At 37.7% G+C, this 27,253-nt stretch overlaps 1 protein-coding gene across 3 annotated transcripts; it reads right to left on the reverse strand.

Annotated features, from left to right (window-relative positions):
* Positions 1-1,763: 1,763 nt before the first annotated feature.
* Positions 1,764-26,555, reverse strand: SCRN1 (secernin 1). 3 transcript variants are annotated; one of them, XM_014064629.2, is made up of 9 exons: positions 26,336-26,555; positions 18,876-19,035; positions 15,828-16,009; positions 10,294-10,496; positions 8,622-8,816; positions 6,847-7,012; positions 5,218-5,398; positions 2,632-2,791; positions 1,764-2,370 (listed from the first exon to the last, which is right to left on the reverse strand). In XM_014064629.2, exons 2-8 carry the CDS (start codon positions 19,032-19,034, stop codon positions 2,633-2,635), a joined length of 1,245 nt encoding a protein of 414 aa, XP_013920104.2. In that variant the 5' UTR covers position 19,035; positions 26,336-26,555; the 3' UTR covers positions 1,764-2,370; position 2,632. The 3 variants fall into 3 exon arrangements, with proteins under 3 accessions (XP_013920104.2, XP_087568940.1, XP_013920105.2); XM_087712814.1 differs by lacking the exon at positions 26,336-26,555 and adding an exon at positions 19,656-20,904; XM_014064630.2 differs by lacking the exons at positions 8,622-8,816; positions 26,336-26,555 and adding an exon at positions 19,656-20,906.
* Between the last annotated feature and the right edge of the window lie 698 nt (positions 26,556-27,253).

Genomic DNA, 27,253 nt, shown 5'->3' on the forward strand with positions numbered 1-27,253 from the left:
TTAAAAAATTTCAGACTGTATCCTAAATTAATTTTAAAAAGAGTGGAGGAGAGAGAGGAAAAAGGGGATGATTTCCCATTTAAATAAGCTTATGACATATATTATGACATATAATGTGATTTAATAACTTCCAGAAAATAAATAATTTTACATTAATAATCTTATTTCTTACTGGAAAAAAGGGAAAAAAAACACATCTCTAATGCATTTCAGAAAATAATATTAAAGTATTTACTACCCAGACATTATTTCTCCACATAAATAATTTATTAATTTGGTCAATAATAAACGTCTAATACATATATCCTAAATGACACCAAACTCCTGATAGCAACCTCCTACAAGAAATACCTAAAATGTACTAATTCTGCTTCAATCAGGTATTATACATTCGAACACATCCTCAGGGAGAGAGCATGATCAAATCTTGAAGCATAGTTGAAACATTTGGAGTTTCACAGAAAGTGTCCATAAATCAATGCATTTACCATATGGATTTTTCCCCTTCTCCAGCTGTCTTTTAATGCCATTATTCTTTGAAATTTTAAACCATAAAATAATAGCTATACAAACTGTCCATATAAGATACATTGCTTCACTAAGGAAAGTCTGTAGATCTCCATAGTGACAAGATATATTGGAAAAACTAGAAAAAAAGTCTGGCCCTTGAAAATTAATTCCTTGTACAGGGGAAAATACTTTCCTTAGCTTCCTGCATAATTTTTAAATCTATTATTCCCCTCATGAATCTGTGTGTCATTCTTGACATCTGTTTTATGAGTTTCCCTAGTTAACAATATAAACAGCATTTGTGACCTGATCACAATTGTTTAGTTGGAAGTTGATAGTTGGAAATGTTTATAACATCAGAATCCTGATGTTTTCAATTATAGGATTAGCACCATAGTTTTGAGATTAGAATCTGATCGCCTGTCACTGCCTGATGGCTTCACTTTCACAATCACTTTCTTCCATACATCCATCTTTTCATTAAGAAGTCAACAGTAGGAGGAATGACTTGCTGATGGCCAAGATGAACTTGGTAATGTCCAATGTTATCTGGATGCATGGACAATAAGCAACTTATATAAGGAGAATGGATTCAGGATGCAAAAACCTGGAAGTAAATAACACTTTCACTTTCAAATTGCTTTAAGAAAGTAACTCTAACTTTACATTATTGGTGAATGTGGGGATATGAGGGAAATATGCATCATGACACAAAAACCAAGTTATATATCTATGACAATGAGATGCAAGTACACTAGTGCGAGTTTCTTATGTCATTACCACACATTTTAACTCAATCTTGGTTTGCTGCAAATGCAAATATGTTGATCTCATTAAGTGTCTGTCAATCAAAGTGTGCAAACCTTGTTCATCTGAGGCTATCTTAGTATTCATAATTATATAACAATGGTAATTGTTTACTGGATTAGATCCTGTTCTACTATTTTAAGTAGCTATAAATGACTGCTGCTATTTGGCAAAGTAGTAACTGACTTATTAGCTGCATAAAACAAAGGTGATAGAAGATATCCTCACCTTCTATCTCACTTGAAACCTTTCCAACAGATTTCCAATAATATTGGGAACATGATAAACCAAACATTTGGAAACATGTTTCAAACGCAGCACAAAGAAATATGAAATAATGTGGAATAGAGAACTAGATGGGCTATTTCTCTAAGGCAGTGTTTCTCAACCTTGGCAACTTGAAGATGTCCGGACTTCAACTCCCAGAATTCCCCAGCCAGCAAATGCTGGCTGGGGAATTCTGGGAGTTGAAGTCCGTGCATCTTCAAGTTGCCAAGGTTGAGAAACACTGCTCTAAGGTTTATGTAAATTGATTTCATTCTCATTTAAACCAGCATTAGTGAGAAAGCATTCCATTGCTAAAAGTTATACCCTTTTTAATGGAATTTCCTTTTTTTTAACATTTCCACATATTCTGTTCAAAAATATCATTTAGAAGTTATAAAGTGGACCATCTTTCTTTTGAAAGTGAATCAATATTTCGAAGGGAAGTTCTCAAAAGATCCTGATTAATTTGAAAACAACATTAAGATTTCTACAGTCTTTTCTAAAATTATTCATTTCTAAAGTTTTGTCACTCAAATAAAACAAAAATTCCAGTTTTACACCGGCCAGCATGCATCTACTAACTGAACCAATCAGTGAATCTTCTCTTTTAGCAATATACGCAGGACAACACATAATGAAAAAGGATGTTAACTGGATACAGCTACTGAGGAAAGTTTCTCTAGAAAGTCGAATATTTCCTCCCAAATTCGGCAATATGGTGAGATTATCTTTCAAGGCTTGAAGAGTTCTATGTTCTTGTGCAAAGGCTAACAGTGTCTATGGGCACTGAAATGAAAAAAATAAAAAATAAAGTCTTAGTTTACAAATTACAAATGCCAATCTAAAATGCAGGAGAAATATATACATATAGCAAAATAACCAAAATGTACTGAACTTAACTTCTTATATATGCCAAAAATTGCTTTGAAGTAATTTAGGTTCAGGAGATAGAGAAGAATATTAACCTCTAAGCTGACTTTTTTACTTTTAGAAAAACATTTGCTGAAATAGGAATATGCATATGGGGAAAAAAACATGAAGACTCACTTCATTTGAAGAATTTTATTTCTGTATCTACACAGTCATAAAAAAGGTCTTCTATTTCTGAAGAATCAAGAATCTCAGAGCTAGAGAGAATGCCTTCCATTGCTTCCAAGCCCTGTTTTTCGAGGCTTAACATTATTCTTCTTAATGTCTGACCTTTTTCCTAAGGAATGCGAAGGCCAATAGGAAATAGTGATTAAAAGGATTTAAGCTGTAATCTTATACAAATGCTTACAAATGCATCCATATAAAAATTCTCAAGAAACTAAAAAGGATGAAATGCTGTGCATTACATTTACATATAATAAAACTTAAGTTATAATCCAGACTTTCCTAACTTGGTTACTTCCAGATTTTGCAACATTCAGAATTATCAAAAAGTGTGTAAGAACTGCAATTCCTAGAATTCCATGTGAAAATTCTGAAAGTTGCTGACTAAACACATATAGAAGATGACCAGTTGGAGAAGATTGGAGTATACAGCAAGAAATATACTTCAATCAGTATAGAGCTGGAAGGGATCTTGGAGGTTTTTTAATCCAAACCCCTGTTCAAGCAAGAGAACCTATACCATTTCAAGCAAGTGGCTGTCCAGTCTCTTCTTAAAAACCTTCAATGATGAAGCACTGACAATGTCTGAAGGCAAGCTGTTTCACTGGTTAATTGTTCTCATTGTTAGGAAGTTTCTCCTTAATTCCAGGTTGCTTCTCTCTTTAATTAGTTTCCAACCATTGTTTCTTGTCTTGCCATCTGGTGCTTTGTAAAATAAGTTGGCTCCCCTCATCTTTGTGGCAGCCCTTCAAATATTGGAATACTGCTGCTATATCACCTATAGTTGTCCTTTTCTCTAGGCTACCCATACCCAATTCCTGCAACCATTCTTCATATGTTTTAGTATCCAGGCCTTTAAAATCATCTTAGTTGCTGTTCTCTGCACTTTTTCCAAAATCTCAAACATCTTTTTTTGTAATGTGGTAACCAAAACTAGGTCCAGTATTCCAGGTGTGGTCTTACTAAGAATTTATAAAGCAGTACTAATACATAACATGATTTTGATTCTATGCCTCTACTTATACAACCAAGAACTCTATTAGCTTTTCTGGCTGCTGCTGCACACTGCTGATTTATATTAAAATGATTATAAAAACACTTTCCCATGAAAGAGATTAGGACAAATGGGAACTTCCCCTAGAAAAACTCTATTTTTTTACAATTATTTCTCTAATTTTTTTTCAGCTATAACTTTGAAAAACTTCCAAATTCCTTTTGCTATTTGCATGTATTGTCCTTTAATTGACAATACTTAAAATTATAAAAGGAAAAAAATGGTGGCATCTTGGGAAGAACAATTGTAGTATTAATTTTTTTGACAAAACCGCTATTCATTCATAGATCTATTGAGATTCTCAGTCGTCCAGGTCATGGTTGTCCCAAAGGTGCTTTTTTCAAGAGGCAACTGGACTTTCTGGTTTTTCTATGAAGACGTTACACTTCTTGTCCAAGAAGCTTCTTCAGCTCTAATTGGATGGTGGGGCATGGAAGGATTTATACTCCTTGCAGACAGGTATTTAAGGTCACCTGGAGGTTTATCTGTGTCATCGGGGTCACCTGAGGGGTGCAAATTGGTGTGGAGCCTTCTTGGAACTGTTGAAAGGACTCTAGAAAGTCCAATTGCCTTTTGAAAAAAGCACCTTTGGGATATTCATTCATTCATTCAGTTTCTATGGCTGCCCATCTCCTATAGTGCACATGCTCACTTGAAAAAAAGTAGTTGAAGATACTATTGTAAGTATTTCAGATATAAATACAGATGCAAATAATTTTTTGCTTAGTGATGGTAATTGGAACTGGGATATCTGTAAGACATAATGCCATATCACCATGCCAACTTGCATCAGCAGTTCCAGTAGCCTCAATTGCCATCATTAAGTGAGTAATGTGCAATCTCAGCAACCCATGATCACAGGAATGCCTTTCACGACTGCCTACCCACTTCCTCACTAGCTTTGCTTGTCAAAAATTGGCAGTGAAAGTTACAAATATTGTTCACGTGATTGCAGGTTGCTGCAACATTATAATAGTGAGCCAGTTGCCCAGCATTCGAATTGTGATCATGTAACGGGGGATACTGCAACAGCCACAACTGTGAGGACCTATTGTAAGTATCCTTGTTTAGCCCTATTGTACTGTCACTGAACAAGTAGACATTAAGTTAGGACTACATGTAGTGCTATATTGGACATGCATGCTGGAAAAAAGCAGTTGGAGATAATATTGTTAAGTATTTCACCTACCAGTATAAACATTCAATAATTATAGAAGGTAACGTTCAGTTTTCAACTATATGTGTAAAGTTTCTTTTCTCCCATTACAATGCATGTCTCTTTCTGATTACAAAAACATCAACATGTATAATATAGAATTAAGCTATCTATAATTATGCAAAGAAGCAATCAGCAATAAAAGGAGCACAACCTTAATATATTTTATAAAAGTATAAGAGAACTGCTTTTAAAATGCAAATATGGACTGAACAATTCAATCAGTTTAATAATAATTAATATTCTAAAATTGAATTAGAAGCCTTACCTCATCACTCTCTAAGACTAATCGGGCCTGCTGTTGTGCCTTATACAGTTCATGTCTGCGATCAGGTTTCTCCTGAAACCGAGGAATTTTTTTCACAGGATCTTCACTACCAAAAATGGGTGATTGAATTTTAGGTACCATTTTCATACCATCCACAAAGATAAAAGGTTTAAATATAGACCTGAAAAAAGTTGTATGAATGACCAACTGAGTAATTATAGTTACAGATCACATTGTCACCTAGCACCTTTTCCTACAAACAAAAACAACCTACCCAAAATAAATCTGAGCATGTCAATTGCATTAAAGAATAGGGTAAAAATATATACAATGCTTTCGACAAACTCTAATTACTTTTGCTAATTATTATATTAAAACTTAAATAATCATGTTAGGAATTTTTATTGCCACTGTATTCTGCACAAATTAACAGCAACTTTATGTCACAGAAAATATCCCTTCAAGGATGTAGGCTTTAAATATTGCAATTTTCTGTACGGAGTTATTCATATCAACTGGAATAGACTTGTGCTACTTTTAGGAATTGTGTGCAGTGCCCTTTTGCTGCTTCTGAATCCTTCTTCCCTTGAAATATCCTGTGATTAGAACTAATATCTGGAATTCACAAAAATTTGTTCAAATTTCTATTACATATAAAAATAAATTTAACATCATTTCCAATTAAAATATTTTTTTTGATGTCTTAAATACAAAAAGCTTGCAGGTAATGGACAAACTACAATGCTGGAGCCAATATGATATTTCTTGATGTATTATAAAGGTTAAAGGTTTTCTCTGTCCAGTCCAGTCAAGAGCTGAGGTGGTGCAGTGGTTAGGGTGCAGTACTGCAGGCCACTTCAGCTGACTGTTATCTGCAGTTCAGCGGTTCAAATCTCACCAGCTCAAGGTTGACTCAGCCTTCCATCCTTCTGAGGTGGGTGAAATGAGGACCCAGACTGTGGGGGCAATATGCTGACTCTGTAAACCGCTTAGAGAGGGCTGAAAGCACTCTGTGCATCTATTTTTGCTACCTTCCTTAAATGTGACAGACACTTGAATGAATGGAGAGAGGTTTTGCTATTTATTAATACAAATAAATTTATACAAATAAATTAAATCTAAATCTAAATCTATGAAGCAGTATATAAGTCTAACTGCTATTGCTATTGCTATGACCGATTCAAGGGGTTGGTGCTCATCTCTAATTCGGGCCAAAGGAACCTGTGTTATCTGAGAGATGATTCCATTATCATGTAGCCAGTATGAAGTATGAAACACAGTAATCTTCCCATTGAAGCCGTGCCTATTTATCTACTTGCATTTTCCTGCTTTCGAATTACTAGCTGTGCAGGAGCTGTGGCAAGTAATGGGAGCACAGTCTTTGGATCTCAAACCTGGGCTGGTTTGAGCTCATCTATCTTTTTTTCCACTCTTACAAAGCTGCCTTTACTCAACTACTGATAGATTTAAATTAGCAGCTGCAAAAATATGCCCAGAGATTTGAAAAAACAAAACAAAATGCTGAACATTTCTTTACATAATCTTATACAGCGAATAATGTATATTTTACCCATCCAAGATGTAAAATTAATTTTTGAGACTATTAAAAATGCTGGTCTTCTAACATACTTGGATGGATCTGGTGTGCCAGTGAAAAAATGAATGCATGGGGAAGTCAGATTCTGAGGTAAGATGGACACCATGCTTGCTGTTGTAAGAAAAGAGTCTGAATCCACAGAGATGCCATCAGCCTTGTTACGTAATAGGTCAATCATTGTTTCCACAGTGATGTTGCCTGGAAGAAAAACATGGAAATTGGGAATTTAGCAAGGCATGATCACTTCAGGAGGAAAAACCTACCCTCTTCTGTGCCAATTCATCTGGGGGGGGGGGGGGTAACAGATTATGTGAGGCTTTTTGACTAAAATAGGGAAAAAATGAATGTGTGATGATTAAGTAGAATAGATCAGTGAAAGAAAAGCTGCAAACATATAATAACAGGTAAAATGGACACAGAATAAGAAAGAAAATTAATCATCATACTTATAACTGCTGTAAAAAAAATGGAAACCACTTCTCTGTAATATTTTTATTTCGTTTTCTATTTTTTTCCTTTCTTGAAAGGAAAGCTTACACTTTGATTTTCTTTTGTTTTTCTTACTTTATATTAGTATTAATTTTTAATCTTACTTTTTAAAAATAATATATATATTTTATATATTTATATAATACATAATTGTATATGTATATCAGGGATGGATGGGCTTCAAAAATTTCAGCAACGGGTTCTCTGCCCAGATGTTGTGTGGGCGTAGACATGGCCTAGTCGGCCTCCTGCACCACAGCAAGGGGGAGCATTTGGAGGTTCTCTGAACCAGCCATAATGTTAGCAACGGGTTCTCCCGAACCCAGGTGAACCCGTAGCAGCCAACCCCTGATATTTGTGTGTGTGTGTGTGTGTGTGTGTGTGTGTGTGTGTGTGTGTGTATTCATATGTATATGAAACTGCTTGCTTCAAAACCATCCATACACAATGCAATATGGTTATTCTCTATTTATTGCCAAGAGACAAAGGAAAAGATCCAGCAGAGTCCACAGATATATCAAAAATAGGAAAAATGCAAGTTGCAATAATACATGCAGGGAAAGAGGCGGTACATCAAAGAGATCTCCCTTTCACACATATGCCTGTAAAGGAATTGTGATTTATAAAGATTTTTCCGGTGCCCTTATGTATGTGTGCCAAAACTAAGCAACCTCCCAGATTTTGTGCAATCCCCAGCTGCCACCTACTTTCAAAATGACATCATTCTTTTTCAGGCCCCCTAATATAGTTCATGAAGCCCAAGTAAGACCCTTCCTTAGCTTGCAAATGCTTGTGCCCCAGATCTAATTGGAAATTCCTCTGTTATATAACTCACTCTCTCAAATATCACTTTGAACATTGCAGCCTAATATTGAGGGTAAAGTTAAACAGAATTATTAGAATTCAGAAAAGAGCAAGGGCAACAAAAAAGATGCAAAATGTAATGTGTGGTTTTATCAATCCCTCTTTTTAGACAATTGGAATTCATCCTTCTCTGCAGAATGAATTTGCAACTTTTCTATCATTTTCTATTTAATCAACTGGGCAATACAATAAAGATTATTTCTAAATTTTCTGAGGAATTGTTCAATCTTCTCCTATGCAAAGTGTGTTGGTGGGTGAATTCCTTGCATGAGATCATCACCTGGATAGGACCTGGAATTCTCTGCTCCAAGTTTCTCTTGTGCCCTTTTATGCATACATTATCTAATTTATTCTCTCTAAAAATTTTGCCATTGATAGTAATAAATTGTCAAGTTGCCCTCCTGCTCTAATCTTGAACTGTTTGAATCAGACTATGGGCAACAAAGTTACTTGCCTTCTTGCTTTTTTAAGATCTCCTTCCCCAAACAACAATTTGAACAATCGTCAACTCGGGAAAATACTTCAGCAAAATTGAACTCCTTATCTGTGCTCCACCATCCTTTACTTTCTGCATAACTTCTAAGCTCAGGGTGCTCTGCGTCGATTTTTGTAGTTAAGGACAGACAGTTGCAAATGCACTTCACTCCGTCTATAGAAACAAAAATAAAACATCTAAATAAAATATGGCATTAAAAAAACTAAAGTGAGATCCAATTTGCATTCAATAAAATCCTATTAGCTAAGTGCTAATGTTGTAACAGATTTAGAAGAGTTGCTCCACTGAATTGTGCAAAGTAGTGACAAACTGATTCTTTCTCACCTTTGCTGCTTTTATAATAAATAGCAAAATCTCTCTCCATTCACTCAAGTGTCTGTCACATTTAAGGAAGGTAGCAAAAATAGATGCACAGAGTGGCTAGATTGATTTGCAAATATGCAGATATACCTAATATATAAATCCCATTCAGAAAAATAATCAACATACTTTCTTCTATAATAAAACATGCTTAGCAGCTTATAAGCCAAGATAGGAGACTGGCCTCAAACTCCCTTGTCTGGTTAGAAAGAACAAAAGTTTAATCCAAGCTTCAAGATGAAAGAAAAGAGGTTTGCCTGGCTAAGGCTAAATGAAGTTTATTTTGCCTCACTCTTTCTAGTTAAAAAGATTTAATCTTAAGGCAGAGAACAGGGAGACTACTGGAGAAGTGTAATGGAGGTTATGGATGAGGGAAAGAGATGCTGCCTAGGGAATAATCAAACAAGAAAGGTCACTTAAGGATCACTTAAAGTCACTTAAGTTCATGGTCACTTAAGGATCAGAGAAAGAATCTTAGGAAGGAACATCCCACTGCACCCCAATTGATTAGATGGTTAAAATGGTGATGGGAAGAGTTTGTACAGTCAGACTTGCAAGATTGTTACTGTGATGTAGCCTTATAATAAAGTAACTTTAGCTCATCTAGTTGTGTTTCCTGACTGGTTTATCTAAGAAGGATACAAAAAATGTGAATGAGAATAAGAGAGAGAGGAACTGAACAAGCTAGAAAGAGAACTGGTTAAGAACAGTTCTTACTACAAATGGCAAAACTCTGAAAAATGGAGAGCAGTAACATCAGGTGGATGGAGAAGTAAACTGCCTAAGACTGTGGTTGAAAACAATGCATTGGGGTGAGGTAGAGGCAAAAATTTAGGTTGGCAGGAAAACATCAAACAGCTAGGCTGATATGTGTGTGGTATGTGGTGTGTGGATGTGTGAAGCAAACAGTGATTTGCCTCATTATCTATTGGATATTCATGATTTAGTGAAAGTCAGAGAAAAACTGTTTTCATACTTTAGGAGTTCTAAATGATTAATTTTTAGAAACAATTTGAAGACCCTTACACCAGTCATTTTACTCTGCAGTTCTTTTTGAACTCAGGTCCATTTTGTTTTTTGACTTTCAGATTTGAGGATTTCTAACTTCTATTTTATAAGCTGTCTGGAGAACTCCAGTTGGGTGGTGAAACAAAAATACAAGTATATACAAGAAATAAAATCTGAATTTATACAGTGTCACATTGGAAATTCACATTTTATATTTTCTTATAAGTAATGGATGAGGATAAAAATTAAAATTAAAGCAGACCTATAATTTTCTCTGCTGCCCAATATTTTCCAATAGTATCCAACACCCAGGCTTCTTTTCTGTCTACTATCAGATAAGCAGACAGGAAAGTATGGCATATATTTCCATCTTCATAGTAATTTCCACCTTGACCATATTCTTCCAGCAGCGAGACAATGACATCCAAGGCTTCTTTAGCAGTTGAACCTCTTTCAAGCCCAAGTCTGGGAAAGGAATTAAAAAAAGCCACCCTAGTTACAGAAGCACTTAGAATTTATCTTTAATTTATATACAGAAAAGAAGAAAACAATGTAGCTAATAAAAGTAAGTAATTAAAAAGTGAGTAATTAAATAAAGTCTAAGCATGTTTTTCAAACTTGGCAACTTGAAGATGTGTGGACTTTAACTTCCAGAATTCCTCACCTAGCATGCTAATTGCCAGGTTGAAAAAGCACTGGTTTAAACAAACAATGATTGCACGTTTTTTCTGGGGAATTGGTACTGTAAAACAGCACAAAGTCAACTGTATGACAACAATGCAACAATTAGCCTCACGTATTGAAAAGAGACGTCCTTAGCAAATATAAATGGTGGAATAAAAAAGGATTTCCCTGTCTTTTCGTGAATATTCTTCAAGCACAATACTCTCCATACTGATGCTATTCATCTATGTTGGTATTATGTTAATAAGCTCCCAGAAAGCAAAACCAGCATCTTGTTCAACAGAGGGTGCTAGATTGAGCAAATCTATCTTGGCTACTTCCTGGAGCCCTAATCTGTATCACCTGTAGATCAGCTTTATGAAAAAGAGAAAAGGGAGGAAGAGAAGGAGAATAATTTTGTAGTAGAAAATTGCCAGCCAGAGGAAAAGAATAAATTCCTAAAATTGTTTACTATTTTTAAAAATGCTGCTGGATAATTTGAAATCTATTCCAGATAGATTTGCAAATTGTTGTCTTCTAGATGGGCAGGGTGTTGGATAAACATTAATATTTCGTGGTTCATTAAAGTGCTTAAACGAATAAAATAGCTTACTGAACAAAATTCTATATAACAGGAGAAGGATGCAGAAATACAAGCTACTAACTTTTTTAAAAAAAGTGTGAAGAACAGTCATTAGCTGGGGGTGTCAAGAACACTCTGATTAGCTAGCGGGGAGTCTGCCAGGGCACAGGCCAGAGCTAACTAATGGGTGTGGGTCGGAAGTGCTGGGAAAGGTTGGGATTCCGGGGGAGACATTAAGCCATTCCATTGGGGGGGGGGTTCCCCATTCCATTGGAAGGTTCACCATCTCTACTGTTTGTGGGAGAGGCAGATATAGTGGGGTCCGAGGGCCAAATTATGTTCGGGGGATGTGGGTTCGCTGTTTACGAGCGATCGCACATTCCAACCCTCATCACCCTTCTCGCACTCCCAGGTGCTCGGGATTACAGGACCCTGGTCTCTGGCTGGTGTCACTTAATGCCAGGTCCGTGGTACATAAGGCTCCCCTCATTTACGACCTCATACAAGAGGGTAGAGCGGACCTGGCGTGCATTATGGAGACCTGGTTGGGCCATAAGGGGGATGTTCCCCTTAGTGAATTATGCCCACCAGGCTTCCGGGCATTTCACCAGCAGAGAGCTTAGGGCAGGGGTGGGGGGTGGAGTGGTTATTAGGGAAAGTCTTGGAACTCAGAAGGTCACTGTGCCTCAGATAGGTGGGCGTGATTCCCTTTTTGTGAAATGGGGCCTTGGAGTTCAGGTGGGCCTTTTTGTTACATACCTATCTCCCTGCTACATTTCATAGGCCCTGCCAGAACTGCTGAATGTGTTAGCCGGATTGGAGGTTGATTTCCACAGGCTTATGATCCTGAGGGAATTCAATCTGCCTTCCGTAGGCAAGACATCCGAATCAGCTCAGGAGTTCATGGCTTCCATGATGGCTATGGACCTAACTCAGTTAATTCAAGATCCCATCCATTACAGGGGACACACGCTCAACCTGATTTTTGTCTCTGGGCAGTGGATGAATGATCTAGATTTAGGAGATATTTCTATCCAATCCTTGTCATGTTCTGATCATTTCTTCATCAGGCTTGACTTCCATACTGCTACTCCTCACTGCAAGGAAGCAGAACCAACCAGACAGTTCCGCCCCAGGTGCCTGATGGACCCTGAAAGTTTCCTGATGGAGCTTGGGACGTTTCCTGAATCGCTTGCTCACAGCTCGACCGAACCCTAGTGGAAGCCTGGGATAGGAAGGCCACTGGGGCCTTGGATCGCATTGTGCCTTTGCGGCCTCTGACCCAGTGTCGATCCCAGGTAGCTTCCTGATTTACCGAGGAGCTCCGGGAGATGAAACACTTGAAAAGACGCTTAGAGGGTAGTTGGAGGGCCAGCCGGTCCGAATCTGATTGAACACTAGTAAGAATTTATATTAAATCCTAGTTAGTGGCGATAAAAGCGGCAAAACGGCAACATTTTTCTGCTCTTATCGCATCCACAGATAACTGCCCAGCCGCCCTGTTTAGGGTGACCTGCTCCTTACTTAACCAAGGAACTGGGAAAGACCCCTTGCAGGGTAGGGCTGAAGAATTTGTTCAGTATCTACAGGATAAAATCGCTCAGATCCAGACAGGCTTGGACTCTGACTGGGTAGATTCGGGCGAGTCAACGGGAATGAATCTTGTGGACACTATCTGGGATGAATTTGGCCCTGTGACCCCCGAGAGCATGGACAGGATTATGGGGAGACTCAGTGCTGCCACTTGTGTGCTGGACCTGTGTCCCTCTTGGTTAGTTTCGGCTTCCCGGGAGGTGACACGAGGCTGGCTCCAGGCGATTACCAATGCTTCATTGAGAGAGGGGTTCTTTCCCACTGCTTTGAAGGAGGCTGTGGTGAGGCCCCTCCTTAAGAGGCCTTCCCTGGACCTAGCTTCTTTAGCCAACTATCGTCCGGTCTCCAACCTTCACTTTGTAGCGAAGGTTGTTGAGAATGTGGTAGCACGTCAGCTTCCCCAGTACTTGGATGAAGTTGCCTACCTGGATCCATTTCAGTCGGGTTTCAGACCCAGGTACAGCATGGAGATGGCATTGGTCGCATTGGTTGATTATCTCTGGTGGCCCTGGGACAGGGGCTGCTCCTCTGTCCTGGTCCTATTAGACCTCTTGGCGGCTTTCGATACCATCAGCCATGGTATCCTACTGCGACAACTTGGGGGGTTGGGAGTGGAGGCACCGTTTTACGGTGGTTCTCCTACCTGTTGGATCGGTCGCAGTTCGTGTTGACTGGAGGACAGGGATCGACCCCCAGGCACGCCACTTGTGGGGTGCCCCAGGGGTTGGTTCTCTCACCCCTCCTGTTCAACATATATATGAAACTTTATGAAACATATATATGAAACTGAGGGGGAAATTTTAGCCCCCTCAGAGAGGGCCTGCAATCTGGGAGTCCTCCTGGATATGCAGCTTAGTTTAGAAGAACACCTGACGGCCGTGACCAGGGGGGCTTTTTACCAGGTTCACCTAGTACGTTAGTTGCACCCCTTCCTGGATTGGGATGCTCTGTGCACAGTCACTCATGCCCTCATCCTTTCTTGCCTGTACTACTGCAATGCTCTCTACATTGGGCTGTCCTTGAAGAGCACCCGCAGGCTTCAGCTGGTCCAGAATGCAGCCATGCGGGTAATCATGGAGGTACCTAGGTGCTCCCATGTTACACCCCTTTTAGGCGGCCAGCACTGGTTGCCGGTTGTTTTCCAGGTGTGATTCAAGGTACTAATTATGACCTTTAAAGCACTCCATGGCTTAGGCCCAGGGTACCTGCAAGACCACCTACTGCCACCAGTAGCCTCCCACCGTCCAGTGCGATCCCACAGAGTTGGCCTCCTTAGGGTGCTGTCGGCCAGACAGTGTAGGCTAGCGACCCCAGGGGGAGAGCCTTCTCTGTGGGAGCGCCTTCCCTCTGGAATGAACTACCGCTGGAGCTTTGCATAATCCCCGACCTCTGGTCCTTCCAACGCACCCTAAAAAGTTGGCTTTTCCAGCAAGCTGGCCTGGCCTGAACAGAATAAAATAAATGATTAATTTAATTGTTAATTTTAATCTAATTTTTAAAATTGTATTGTTAATATTAATTGGGTTTGTCTTTGGATACTTTATTTAATTTCCTTTTTAACTTTTGTAATATGTTTTTTTTAAACGTTGTACGCCGCTCTGAGTCATTTGGGAGAAGGGTGGCATATAAATCCAACAAACAAACAAGCAAACAAGTTTGGAGTTATAATGAATTTGAGTTACAATAAAATATGTCAAATATAATTACTATTAATGTAGGACGAAACAATGGAGGGAATGAATTTCTATGTGTGTAAGGGACGGAAAGAGGGAGGGAGGGAGGGAGGATGGATGGATTTTCTGGGTCCGTAAGTTGATCTCAGAGAATATGTAGCTTTAGCTGCTAGATCTTGCCCATGAATTTAAAAAAAAACATTAATATACTATAATACACTGATAGAACAGAATATTGCTAGTTCAGGGTTGAACTGTGGGCTTCACTTCATAAACTCTGAAATAAGAATTATATTTTGTATATAATCTTCATGTATAATCTTCAAATACACTTCATGTGCATCCCTATATTTGCATATATTTTGTTTTTAAAACAGAGTGACCAATGCAATAATATTACCAAAAGTACGTACGTATGCACGAACTTACTTACTCTATTGAGGGGCAAATGACATGGGCTTTGTAATTTGTTAACTAACATACTTTGTATTTCAATTTGATTTATTTATCATTTTAAAATGTTCAGGTTTATTAGCTTTAAACATTCTTAAACTGATAAACAAGCTGTAGACTAGCTCAAGATAAGAAAAAGTTTGTTAGTACAAATTGGGGTGGTCTGGTTTATTTCTTTTGTGAACTTCAAACAACCTTTTTCCTCCAATTATACCCCTTATCATGTCAGACCTCATTTTAGTGAACAGGTATGATATTATGGGATGTAAATATGTAACATGTTTGACTCAGAGGTGATATGCTGCTGTTCGCACCAGTTTGCCCGGTGGCGGCAGTGCGAGGCTATGCCCACCCACCCTGACGCCATCACGGACCTTCTGCGCATGCTACCGAACCGGTAGTGAAGAGAATAGAATACCATTACTGGTTTGACTACATGTAACTGATTGCCTATGCAAAAGGGAGGTTACTTTTACTCTGTCCAATCAACTTTCCCCTAGCATTTTCTTTGTTGTGTTAACTATAAAAAGGAGGCATACATAGGTTCAAGGTTTCCTTCCTTCCTTTTTCATTGAAAGATCTCATTTTATCAAGGTACCCTAATAAATTGCTTTTGAATTATCTTGCAGGTCAGATGCTTATTGGGAAGATAAACTGAGGTAGAACCTAGGGCCAGATTTGGCTTTGTCTGTCTATCTGTCTGTCTGTCTGTCTACTTCCAGTGTTTTGTATGATTTTCAAAATCACCATATCAAATGAAAGAATTGTTTTAATCTGCTAGTATTCTGGACCAGTCCCATAAATTCCTTGTTCATAAAATGAGCTTCTCACCTCACAAGATCCATTCCTAGGAGAGCTTCAGTTTCAGAGGCTGCTTCTCTGGCTAGCACAGCTTCATTAGCAATGAAGACTCCATGTTCATTGGCTCCCATTTCAGCCCCCCAGAGCCAGGAAGGTCTGCTCAGTGTAACAGCATTTGTCTTAGGTACTTGATCTATTTCAATGTATGTGCACTGTACGGAAAAAGGAGATTCATTTATTTATTTAATAAATTTTATCCCACCTTTATTACTTTTGTAGTGATTCAAGGCAGTAAACATTCATCATGCTGCATCTTCCTCCTCTTTTTCCCTGCAACAACAACCCTGTGAGGTGGGTTGGCCTTAGAAAGTGACTGGCCCAAAGCCAGCCAGATGGTTTTCATGGCTAAAACAGAACTAGAACTCATGGTCTCCAAATTTCTAGGCCAGTAGTTTACTAGATCAAATTATTATTCAGTCTTCATCTTAAAATGTTAATGACATTTTAGATTTTGGACTGGACTACATATAATTTTTATCGTAATAAACACTAAAGCATTCAGGTTTTCATGAAATTCCTAATAAATTCTTCCTCGACCTGCAATGTTCAAAATCCCCAGCTACAATGGCTAAATTCTAGGGATTGCTGTCTGAACATCATGAGTGAAACTAGATTAGAGAAAGCCATTGTATTGTAGTTTATTATCTTATTATAATTAAGTATGAACTACATAAGCAGCCTTAAAGAGTTATAAGAGGAGCTAGGTGACTTATGCCTACAATCTTTTTAAAGATTTTAAAGATTAAAGATTTCAGATGCATTCATGACCTTAACACATAACTCCTGATGTGTTGAGGTCATGAATGCATTATTATATACTTTATTTATTAAACATGAAACTCAGCCAACTGAACATTCAAAAATGTATTACAAATACCAGTGACTAATGCTAATGGTTGATACAGTTTGCTGCCAGCGTCCTAGGTATCAACCAAGTACCTTCTTAAAATATAAGATGTTCCGAGTTGCGCAGTTTTTTGCAGTTCCGCTTGTGTTATTGCAGGAAGCTACAAGATGTATCTTGTAAAATTCTTGGACATGGTGCCAAGTGCCCCGATGACAATGGGTATCACTGTTACATGCTTTAACCATAGCCGTATAGTTTCGATGGCCAAGTTGCGATATTTCATTATTTTTTCTAGTTGTTCTTCTTTGACTCTGGCATATCCAGGAACAGCGATATCAATAAACTGTACACTTCGGCCCTCTACAACTGTGATATCTGGCGTGTTGTGCTCCAAATGACGATCCATTTGTATTTGAAAGTGCCACATGATCTTCACCGTCTCATTTTCGATAACTTTTTCCACTTTATGTTCCCATGACTTTCTGAATACAGGTAAATCATATTTTTAACATAATGATCAGTGGATTAATTTAGCAACTTGGTCATGTAATCATGCTTTGTAATCAGTTTGTGCAATTTTGCTGCATTCACATATTAAATGTGAAACAGTTTCGACTTTGTTATTGCAAAGTCAGCAGTTTGGGTTGTCAGTGGATTTTTGTATCTTCACTTTCATGGCATTAGTTTGTAGTGCTTATTCTTGAGCAGCCAGTATTAAACCTTCCGTTTCTTTCTTGATAGTTCCCATCTTAAGCCATGTCCATGTCAAGTTGTCATTACATTTTCCTTCAAAGTTTTTCAAATGCTGTTCTTGCAAAGCTTTGGTTTTCCATCTATTTAATCTGTCATCCAGCTGTTTTTCCTTATATTCTGCCTTTTTTCTGTTGTTTTTATGCTGTTCTCTGTTTTCACAGCCTGCAGCAATTTTTCTGTACTTTGGTTCATATAATCATTCAAACTTTGTTTTTTTTCTTCTACAGTTTGATGGATTTGCAACAGCCTCCTGCCCCCTATTTTTCTTGGCAGGTACAACCTGTCGATATCACTTCATGGATGTAAGGCGTGGTACATATTCAAAAGTTTGCATGTTTTCCGGTCCAGGTTTTCCAGTTCAGCCATAGTCCAGTTGATGATTCCAGCTGAGTAGCGTATCACTGGAACTGCCCATGTATTAATGGCTTTAATTATGTTTCCAGCATTCAGCTTTGATTTTAATATTTTGCGGACCCTCCTGATGTATTCCTTTTGCATTGACTCTTTGACTTTTCCATTCAAGATGTTATCTGCTTCCAATATGCATAGGTACTTGTAACCATCATCCTTTGCTAATGCTTTCACTATATTTCCATTTGCCAGTTCTATTCCTTCTGTTTTTTTTTCCATTTTTCCTTGCCGCACGGATAATATAGCACATTTTTCAAGCCCAAAGTTCAAGCCGAAAGTTTATTATTATTATTATTATTATTATTATTATTATTATTATTATTATTAAATTGTATCACAGCGGCCAGTTGTTTCTTCGGATTTGGCATTGGTTACTAGTCGGGCCACACCCAGGGACCTACTTTGTTCAATAATATTAATAATAATAATAATAATAATAATAATAATAATAATAGCAGTAATATTTATATTTATAATAATAATATCGTTAATATTAATATTATTTATATTTGTGTTTATGTTTATATTTATAATAATATATTTATAATAATATTATATTTATAATAAAATCTGAATAGCTGAGTCTATAATCTCAATGCTGAAGAACCAAACATAGCTATAAATACACTACTCTTTTTTAAAAGACTCTAAAATTGACCATCTGGGACAAGAGAATTTATCTAATCCCATTACTGAAGATCCAACAGCCACATAAATTCAAACTACTGAAATACCTATGGTGTTTTTCTGCAGATTTAAACAGAAGATTTAAATATATCACAATCTGTCTTTGAAAAGTAGGAATATTGCTGTTATGATGAACATATTGATATCTGATAAAGAAGATCTGTTAATCTCTGTTAACTGTACAGTGTCTCAGATAAACAGAACCAACTGGGGACAGACAATTGGAAGGAAGGAAAAGAAAAATAGTATTTTAAGATGCTCTACAGTGTTTCAACCATTTTCAAAAATATTTTGCCAGAACCTCAAATATTTTTATTTACCTCAACTTTACTTCCTGGATCATAAGTAGCAGCAGCAAAATAAACTACCTCCTGAACTTCATCACGGGGACGTGCAGAATTTTTTCCAACTACTACATGGCCATTTTTAGTAGATGGTGGAAATGCAACAAAACAGTAACTGGGAGGTGCTACATCCATCCTAAAACATAAAAGGTACAAGTATATATTAAAGATATGAGCTTGCCTTATTTCGGGATTAGAACCTGTAGTAGAACTGGCTGTACAAATTCATATATAGGATTTTTTTTTATTCATTTAAAACTATTTATTTAACAACTGCATATAACCTTATGCTAACCATGATTGATTGGATGGATATGAGAGTAATTACTATTTTCTATCTTTAAAAGGAATTAGCACATGAAAACTGAGGACACAATTCAGTTTTATTGATTATTGTTTTGAGTCATTATGCCTGCCTTGACCGTTTATTCCAAGATAAAATACCTTTATCACTTTTGATGAATGCCATACTAAACAAAAGAATGGCCAGAAAACAAACTCTCATTCTTTAAGACTAATGAAGTGGCAACTTGCAACAAATTTTTCATTGTCAAGAGCAAGATGCTCTTGGATACATGCTGTATATTAATTTCAAGGGCAATTGACTGTATACAGGAATGCTATTTTTTCCACTGTGGAAAAAATTTGTTCAGCAAATGACTTTGTCATTACTATGACAAAGTAAGCTTAACGTATTCAGTATGCTAAAATATAGTTTTGATTAATATGAAGGTGTGTTATTTTTCATCAACTCACTCTGTCGAGATAAATCCCAAATAGAGTTTGTATGTAATGTTGTCTTCAAGAATGGAATGGCTGGGGATGAATGCTAACCTCATCCTGAATTAAGAATACAAGAAATGAACAAAATTTGTTTGTTTTTTTCCTTCTCTAAATTCTACCTGTAATCCAAGGCTTCTTTTCACATGCTTTCAAGAAACCCAGAGACATGTAAAAAAGATATGTGCTATGAAACTGGGATATCTGTCAAATCTCCAACTCCTGCTTCATTCTTGGGTACAGTTGTTACCATAGGTTATAAATATCTTATTAAGACTGATTCTCAAGCAGAATTTCTTGTAGTTGAGTTTTATTTTAAAATAAGGAAATGCCAGACTTGTAAAAAAAAATGCATACATTTATAGCATTAGAAATAGGCCCTCACACTATGTAATGGCTCACCCTGAAACAAGCAAGGAAAAGGAGGAGGAGTTGTCTGCCAATCAGCTTTTGTTTCAAAAGGGTCAGCCATCAACTATGGGTGCAAATACAGTCACTAGGAAACAGCTTCTAGAAGGAGTGTGGGAAAATCAGGCTGGCTTTGCAATTTCACTGAACTGAAAAAATGGGAGATTGCTAGTTTTTCTGACTTATTACCCTAACATTTTGGTTCCATTAACCATGCTCAGATGCTTCCACTTGTCTGTCATAGATTAGAAACTCAGCTTACTAGAACTGGTGGCCAGATTTCCTTGAATGCTTATCATGACCCTTTTTTAGGATTTCTTCAAAAGTTCAAATATAATGGCCTATGTTTTTCAGGCAACCATTTCTATGGGACATTCCTTCTCCTCCCCCTTTTTTCTTGCTTTTAAATCAATAGAAGCCAACAGGTAGGAACATTTATTGAACAGTATAAATAATCTCAATGACAAAATAAATAGCATCCTCCTTCATTATGTCTTATCTTTCAGAAAAAATGCCATTATAAACACTGTGATGGGGATAGTGTTTGTTTATTAAATATAACTATTTTTAAAAGATGGTTTTATGTTTCTGGATTCTTTACACATTACTCCAAAACAGGTTTCACAATTAATTTAGAAGATACATACAAGCGAGCTTGTCAAAGTGATCAACCTTGCTTCATAGTAACAACACCAGTGTTCTAGAATCTCTATGCCTGTAGCTGTAGCACTCTTAGTAGTTGTGCAGAAGCAATTCTGACTGACTGAAAAAAAGATGACATCTTCTGATATCCAGCCCTCCCTGCCCTTTATACGCATCAATTTCATACCTCAGCTGCGAAACTTCTGATTAAAGATGCCAGGCCAACATCCTGCCCTCTGGTGGATTTTTATGACATACATATTTTTCTAAATTATAAAGCATTAATTTACAAATAGTGTAGATTTTATTAGAATATTACATTTGTTATAGCTAGGAATTGTACTTGCTACAAAGTGATAAATTCAATTGGACTTACCAAACCTTTGAGTAAGAAACTAAAAAGCACTGATCAAAATCTATTTGGGGATAAAACCAGGCAATTGTACTCAAAATTCTATTGAATATTCTTTTGTTATTAGTTAGCCAAAAAGGTTGCTCAGAAGATGCAGACTTGTTACCCAGTATTTTGGTTGCTTTCACACATTGCACAACAGATTTTGTTTACATTTAGCATGCTGTTGAATTTCAATCATCATAGTTAACAAACTATGAATTATAGTGGAAATCCCCAACTGTGGCCTAAGTGTGAAATACATATCATGGTTACCAGTGGCCATAAGAGGATTTTGAAACCTTATTTTTAGATAGTTAAATGTATATCTAAATATATAAATCTTTTTCTACCATAGTAAGTTCCAGATGTTTTAGACTGTAACTCTTGTCATCCCGAAGGGTGATGGAATTTCCAACATGACACATCAGAAGGTACAGAGCTGAGGTGAATCTGCCTTATATCTCATCATTTATTTCCTTCCATTTCAGGGTACATATTCTTTCAGCATGTCAGCTGAATGTTGATCAGTCCTAATAATATGTAAAAAATGGCTCTGTAACATTCAAGGAACAATTTGGTATTCCATCATGTTCTCCTATGTTATTATGACATCCTGCACCTTCTCCAGCTAGAATTTCAAGGATATAAAAGTAGTCCTCAATTTATGACCACAGTTGAGCCTAAATTTCTATCGCTAAGTGAGACAGCTGTTGAGTGAATTTTGCCCCATTTTATGACGTTTCTTGCCAAAGTTTAGTGAATCATTGCAATTGTTTAAATTAGCAACATGATTATTATGTGAATCTGGCTTTCCCATAGTTTTTGCTTGTCCAAAGTTTGCAAAAGGCAATTACATGACCCATCATAAATATGAATCAGTTGCCAAATGTCTGAATTTAGATCACATTATATGAAGATGCTGCAACAGTTGTAAGTATGAAAAATGGTCACTGAATGAATTGTAATAAGTCAAGGACTACCTGTATTGAAGCATTATGCATTTCAGCTGAGAAATGGTTCTTTATAGCAGATGTTGAAAACTTGTTTTTCCCCATTGGACGTTAGAAAGGAAGATCCTGCTGGTAATATCATTTTATTTCCCCAATACAGCTTTTCACTTGCTTCCATACATTCTTTTGTGTCCCTTGGATACAAGATGGTGGATCTGACCCAGCCACATCCAAAAGCATTTTGAAGGGATCGTCCATACATCTTTCCTGCAATATTTATTGATTTGGGATATTCCAGAGAAGTGGGGGATAGACAGGGAATTCTATCAGTTTCCTCTCATATCCAAGCGATTGGGAGGATAGTCTTACTAATGAAATGAAGAAATGATGGGTGGGTTATTTTAATCACTTTTCGTTTTTGCCTATTCTACATAAATGAAATGAGTTAATGCCATATTCTACACCCCAGTGCCCTTTTTGTATTCATGAGTTACTTCCAATGATGTTCCACTTGCTTCCATTCCTTAAAACACCTATTGATTTGGAATATTTGGGACCAGGAGTGATGTTGATAAGAGTTGTGACAATTTCCCCTTTTAGCAGGTGACAAGAGGGAAATGGAAAGAGTAAACTGCTTTCTCCCTGAATTTGACTACAACATGCCAGTTTTCTCTTCTGGTTCAGGCAACAGCAAAATATGAAATGGGTCTCCTCAACTGGTCCACCATTAAAATGTTTCTCTGAGCAAGCAGCTCGTATTAAGGACCCCTAAAGTCCTTTAAGATTCTAGGATTTTATAACACAGGATTTTTTGGTGCAGGATTCTAAGATTGCATGATATGAGGAGCTGCAATGGGGCAGTGGTTAGAATGCAGTACTGCAGGCTATTTCTGCTGACTGCTGGCTGCAATTTGGCAGTTGGAATCTCACTAGCTCAAGGTTGACTTAGCCTTCCATCCTTCTGAGATCAGTAAAATGAGGACCCAGATTGTTGGGGGCAACATGCTGACTCTGTAAACCACCTAGAGAGGGCTGTAATGCACTGAGAAGCAATATATAAATCTAGGTGCTATTGCTATTGCTATATTGGACTTGTTTGATCATGCAAATTAAAACTGTATTTCTTCACAGATCTGCTCACAGGAAAGAAAGTGATTAGTTTCCTGGCATGGATAGGAAGACTAAAGAAGCAAAAAACTTCACCATTCAGAGGATGAAGTAACTGCCATTCATATAGACCACCTGGCCAACACCGTTGGTATAGTTTTAAATTCAGAACATCGAATTCTTAACCTGGATTCATTCCCAGTATCAGCATAAACTGTAACAGCTTAAGGTTGCCAGGCCTTTATACACATCAAACACAGTATTTCCTAAGACACTGTGTTATGTCACCCAGAAGCTAAACGTGAAAGGAAATAACCCACACTCTCAGAAATTTTGGAACTGTATATTTGATACATTTTCAAGAGAACACTTTGTATCCTTAAAAAGCTTCCTCTGGATGCAAAATAATTGTTGCTGAATATAACTGAATAGTTCTATATTTTCCAATGGTTTGAAAAACACTTGACATTTGCTTTAAAGGCCTTAGTCTTACTAGTAACTATTACATTTCATTGCTTCAAAAACAAAAAATATGTAGATCATTAGGACAACAATTCCAAAGTTATTTTGGAAATAACAATAATAGACTCGAGCTGTTGAGCTACCAACCAGCCCCAAAGGCTGTGAATCTCACCAAAGATTAACCACATAATAATAATAATGGACAAGTCCCATAGTTAGGGACTTGTACTTCTATATTTCAAAATTTATATGTATTTTTTATGCAGTACCTCTTCTATACTTTACCCCATCATTTTATTTTTTGACATTTCAAAAAAAAAAAAGGCACACCCATCTTCATTCATTATTATGCATAAGGATCCAGTTGGCAGATTAATAAGGGTTAGAAAATCGGATGGGATGGGATGGAAAAGAAGAGAAGGGGAGGGAAGGGAAGGGGGAAAACCTGTACTTGCAAATCAGGAATTGATCCAAGGATTATACTTGGGCTTATGTGTGCTTTGCTACTAACCTATGACTCCTTTCAAGAATGGCCAGAGATCTTGTATGGATGGATAGAGGACTAGGAAAACACAGTTAAAATCTTACATCCCATAGTGATTTTGAATGTAACAATCATTTATTTGATTATATGTTATCTATAATACAAATAAAAAGCACAGCTACAAATATATTAAAAAAAGAAAAAAAGATGGTATTTACCTACAAATGTCATTGGGACTCACTTCAATCATGGAACTGACTAAAATATACAAGACTTGCATAATAGAACAAATTCTTTTAAGTAGATACTGGTATAAAGCAATGTTCTGGGCACATAATTCAATTTAAGTGCAAAAAGATTGAGGAAAAAATGCCTTTAGCAGAGCTAATCAGTTATATTAAAGATTGCAATCTTTAACCTACACTGCATTCTTTACATATCAGCAGTAAAGGCAAAGATTGAATCTTAAAATACAAAAACTTGGCTTTGAAGAATTACTGAATTAATACTGTAATGGTAATTTAAACTGAGACTGTTTAAAACATTGTTTTTCAGATTATGAGCCAGGACTATATTGCTCATAATTTTAGATTGCATCTAGCAGTTTGCAAATTGCAGCAAAGGTTCTTGTTTTAATCTGTCCCTCTCTATTATTTAAAGGCAGCCAACTGAGACAGCCCTGTAAAGATTTTTCAGATGATATGCATATACATATCCTTCAGATTATACATACATACACACAAAGCAGTAATCATATGCACAAATTTCATCTCCTTAAAAGATAAGTCATACCTGTAAATGAAAGAGATAGAGCTTATTTAACATTATGTATGATGATTATACTGACTCTGGTTCCATCAGCTGTCAAAATCAGCTAGATATTTAACACCATAATTAAATGAGCATACTGTAATAAGCAGCTACAGTCTTATCTTAAAAGACCCACTGTTCATCTTGAATTATATACAATCTATAATTTATTCTAGTTTCAAGTAAGCCCTAAAAATTTGATGGAGTCCCCCCCCCCATCATTCTTTTATCAATTGGTACATTCCAGACATGTTAAGACTACAGTACTTAGAAGGTCAGACAAATGGGGCCAAAACTGGAGAATAATAAAGGGAGTTGTCATTCCGTGGAGATTCGCACCCTCACCACCGTCCAGACCTTCCGCACAGCCCTTAGGATCTGGCTATCCCGTCAGGCCTGGGGATAAGGTTCTGATTCGCCCCACCCGAATGTTGAATGAAAGTTGCGTTTTATTGTTTTATTTCTATTTATGCACTGTCTTATGTTTTTTGTGTTGCACCCCCCTTCCCATGTATTGTAAGCCGCCCTGAGTCCCCTCAGGGAAAAGGGCGGCCTATAAATCATAAATAAAATCCTAAAAAAAATATATCCTAAATCCAACATATCTAGGCTGGGCCAGTTTGGAAAAGGCCTGTAAAGCTTCAGTGAATCAAATTTTATATTCCACACACTATACTGTGGAGCATAATGTCATCTGATATTTGAGTGACAGGAAAAGATTTCCATGCATAATCATACAGTTTGCACGAAACCATGATTTGTTTGGTCCTGGTTTAGCATCTTAAGAAAAACTGTGGGGGTTGGTTCATTAAACCATACAGCACGCACAGTATTCAGACCTAAGTCAGTGAGTTCTGACAACATGCCAACCAAGCCAAATTAAAACTGCTTAGCCCAATGCATGAACCCAACCTAATGCTAACCCTGATCAATGCATTGAAGTAGCGATTGTGAGCCACAGACCATAGGCCAAAGCTTTTAAAATAACTTTTTGCTGGATGTGATCATCCTCACATCCTCTTGCAAAAATAACCGCCTACTGTTGAGGCATCACTATCCTAAAAGCTCTGAAGCTCTTTCTGATCCTCCTGGTTTCTTTCTAGTAAAAACATCCACAAGGAAGGGAAAAAGAGAAAAGGCAAAGGCGATCCACAGCCTTTTCGTTTCCTCCCACAAATCCGGCTGCAGCCTTGCGAGACTCTCTGAGGCGATTTAGACTGGCGCTGATTGTTCATCATCCCAAAGCGCTCCGCCGCTCGGAACCTGAAGGTTGCAGAGCTTGAAGCGAGGCCGGGCTGAAAGGGTTCACATAGGCGATGCGCGGCAGCGGGCATGTCCTTGACGCCCAGCTGGCATCACAGCGCATCCTTTCTCCCCCTTTCGGCAAGGAACGACTCACCTCTCGAGCCACCTTCGAGGCGCTTTTCCGTGGATCTTCCTCCGCCGGAGGCTGCTTCTCTTTTTGCAGACACCAGGGGGAAAGAGGCTCGGCTCCAGGTAACAGCCAGGCTCCCACCCACGTGAACAACTTCGCCAGCAGCACCAGAAGAGAAAGAGGAGGGAGGGCGGACGTCAGCGACTACTCTGCCACCTCACCGCCCGGTGGCGCCGCCTTTGTCGCAGCAGTTGACGCTCGCCTTCCCTGCGCTGGGCTCAGACGGCGGGGCTGCTGCGGCGAGACTAGGGCGGGCGACAGCGGGAGGAGGGGATTGGAGCTCTTTCTATCAGACAGCGGCGGAGGGGGCACCTCGGAAACATCGGCCTCGCCCAGGGTGCGGAATATGAGCGCCGCGCTTCTGAGTATGAACAAAGTGACATCTCAAACCAAGTTGCTAAGTAGGAGGGAAAGGTAGAAATAATAACATTATTTCCCTCTCTTTCCCGAACCCTCCAAGGTGGGGTCCAGGAAAGCTAAGAAAGCTGAGGTTGATATTAATGATTTGTCTAAAGCCCCTTTTGTTTTGTTGATTTTATTTTGGTATCAGATTATTATAGTCTGAACTGCCTATCAGATTTTATGTTTTTAGCTGTTATGGATTTTTTTTTTTAGTTTTATACCCTACCAGAGCAAATAAATAAATAATAATAAAATAATCTGAAGAATTATAGTGATTGTGATGGGAGAGATAAAGCAAATATGTTGCAAGAAGCAAAAATGTTAAACCGGAGACTCTGGATTCGCTTTTCATAGTTCCATATTAGGCTGACACTAAAATGAGTGAGGAAATATGATTGAGGCAGGTATGTGTCCCCGTCACAAACCTTAAACCTTACTGCTATGTTGCAAGATCACTTAATTTTTATAATTGTGATAGCA

The sequence above is a fragment of the Thamnophis sirtalis genome, unplaced genomic scaffold (assembly GCF_051295495.1).
Source record: "Thamnophis sirtalis isolate CommonGarterSnake01/CBP01778 unplaced genomic scaffold, rThaSir2_p1.2 scaffold_4, whole genome shotgun sequence".
NCBI lineage: Eukaryota > Metazoa > Chordata > Lepidosauria > Squamata > Natricidae > Thamnophis > Thamnophis sirtalis.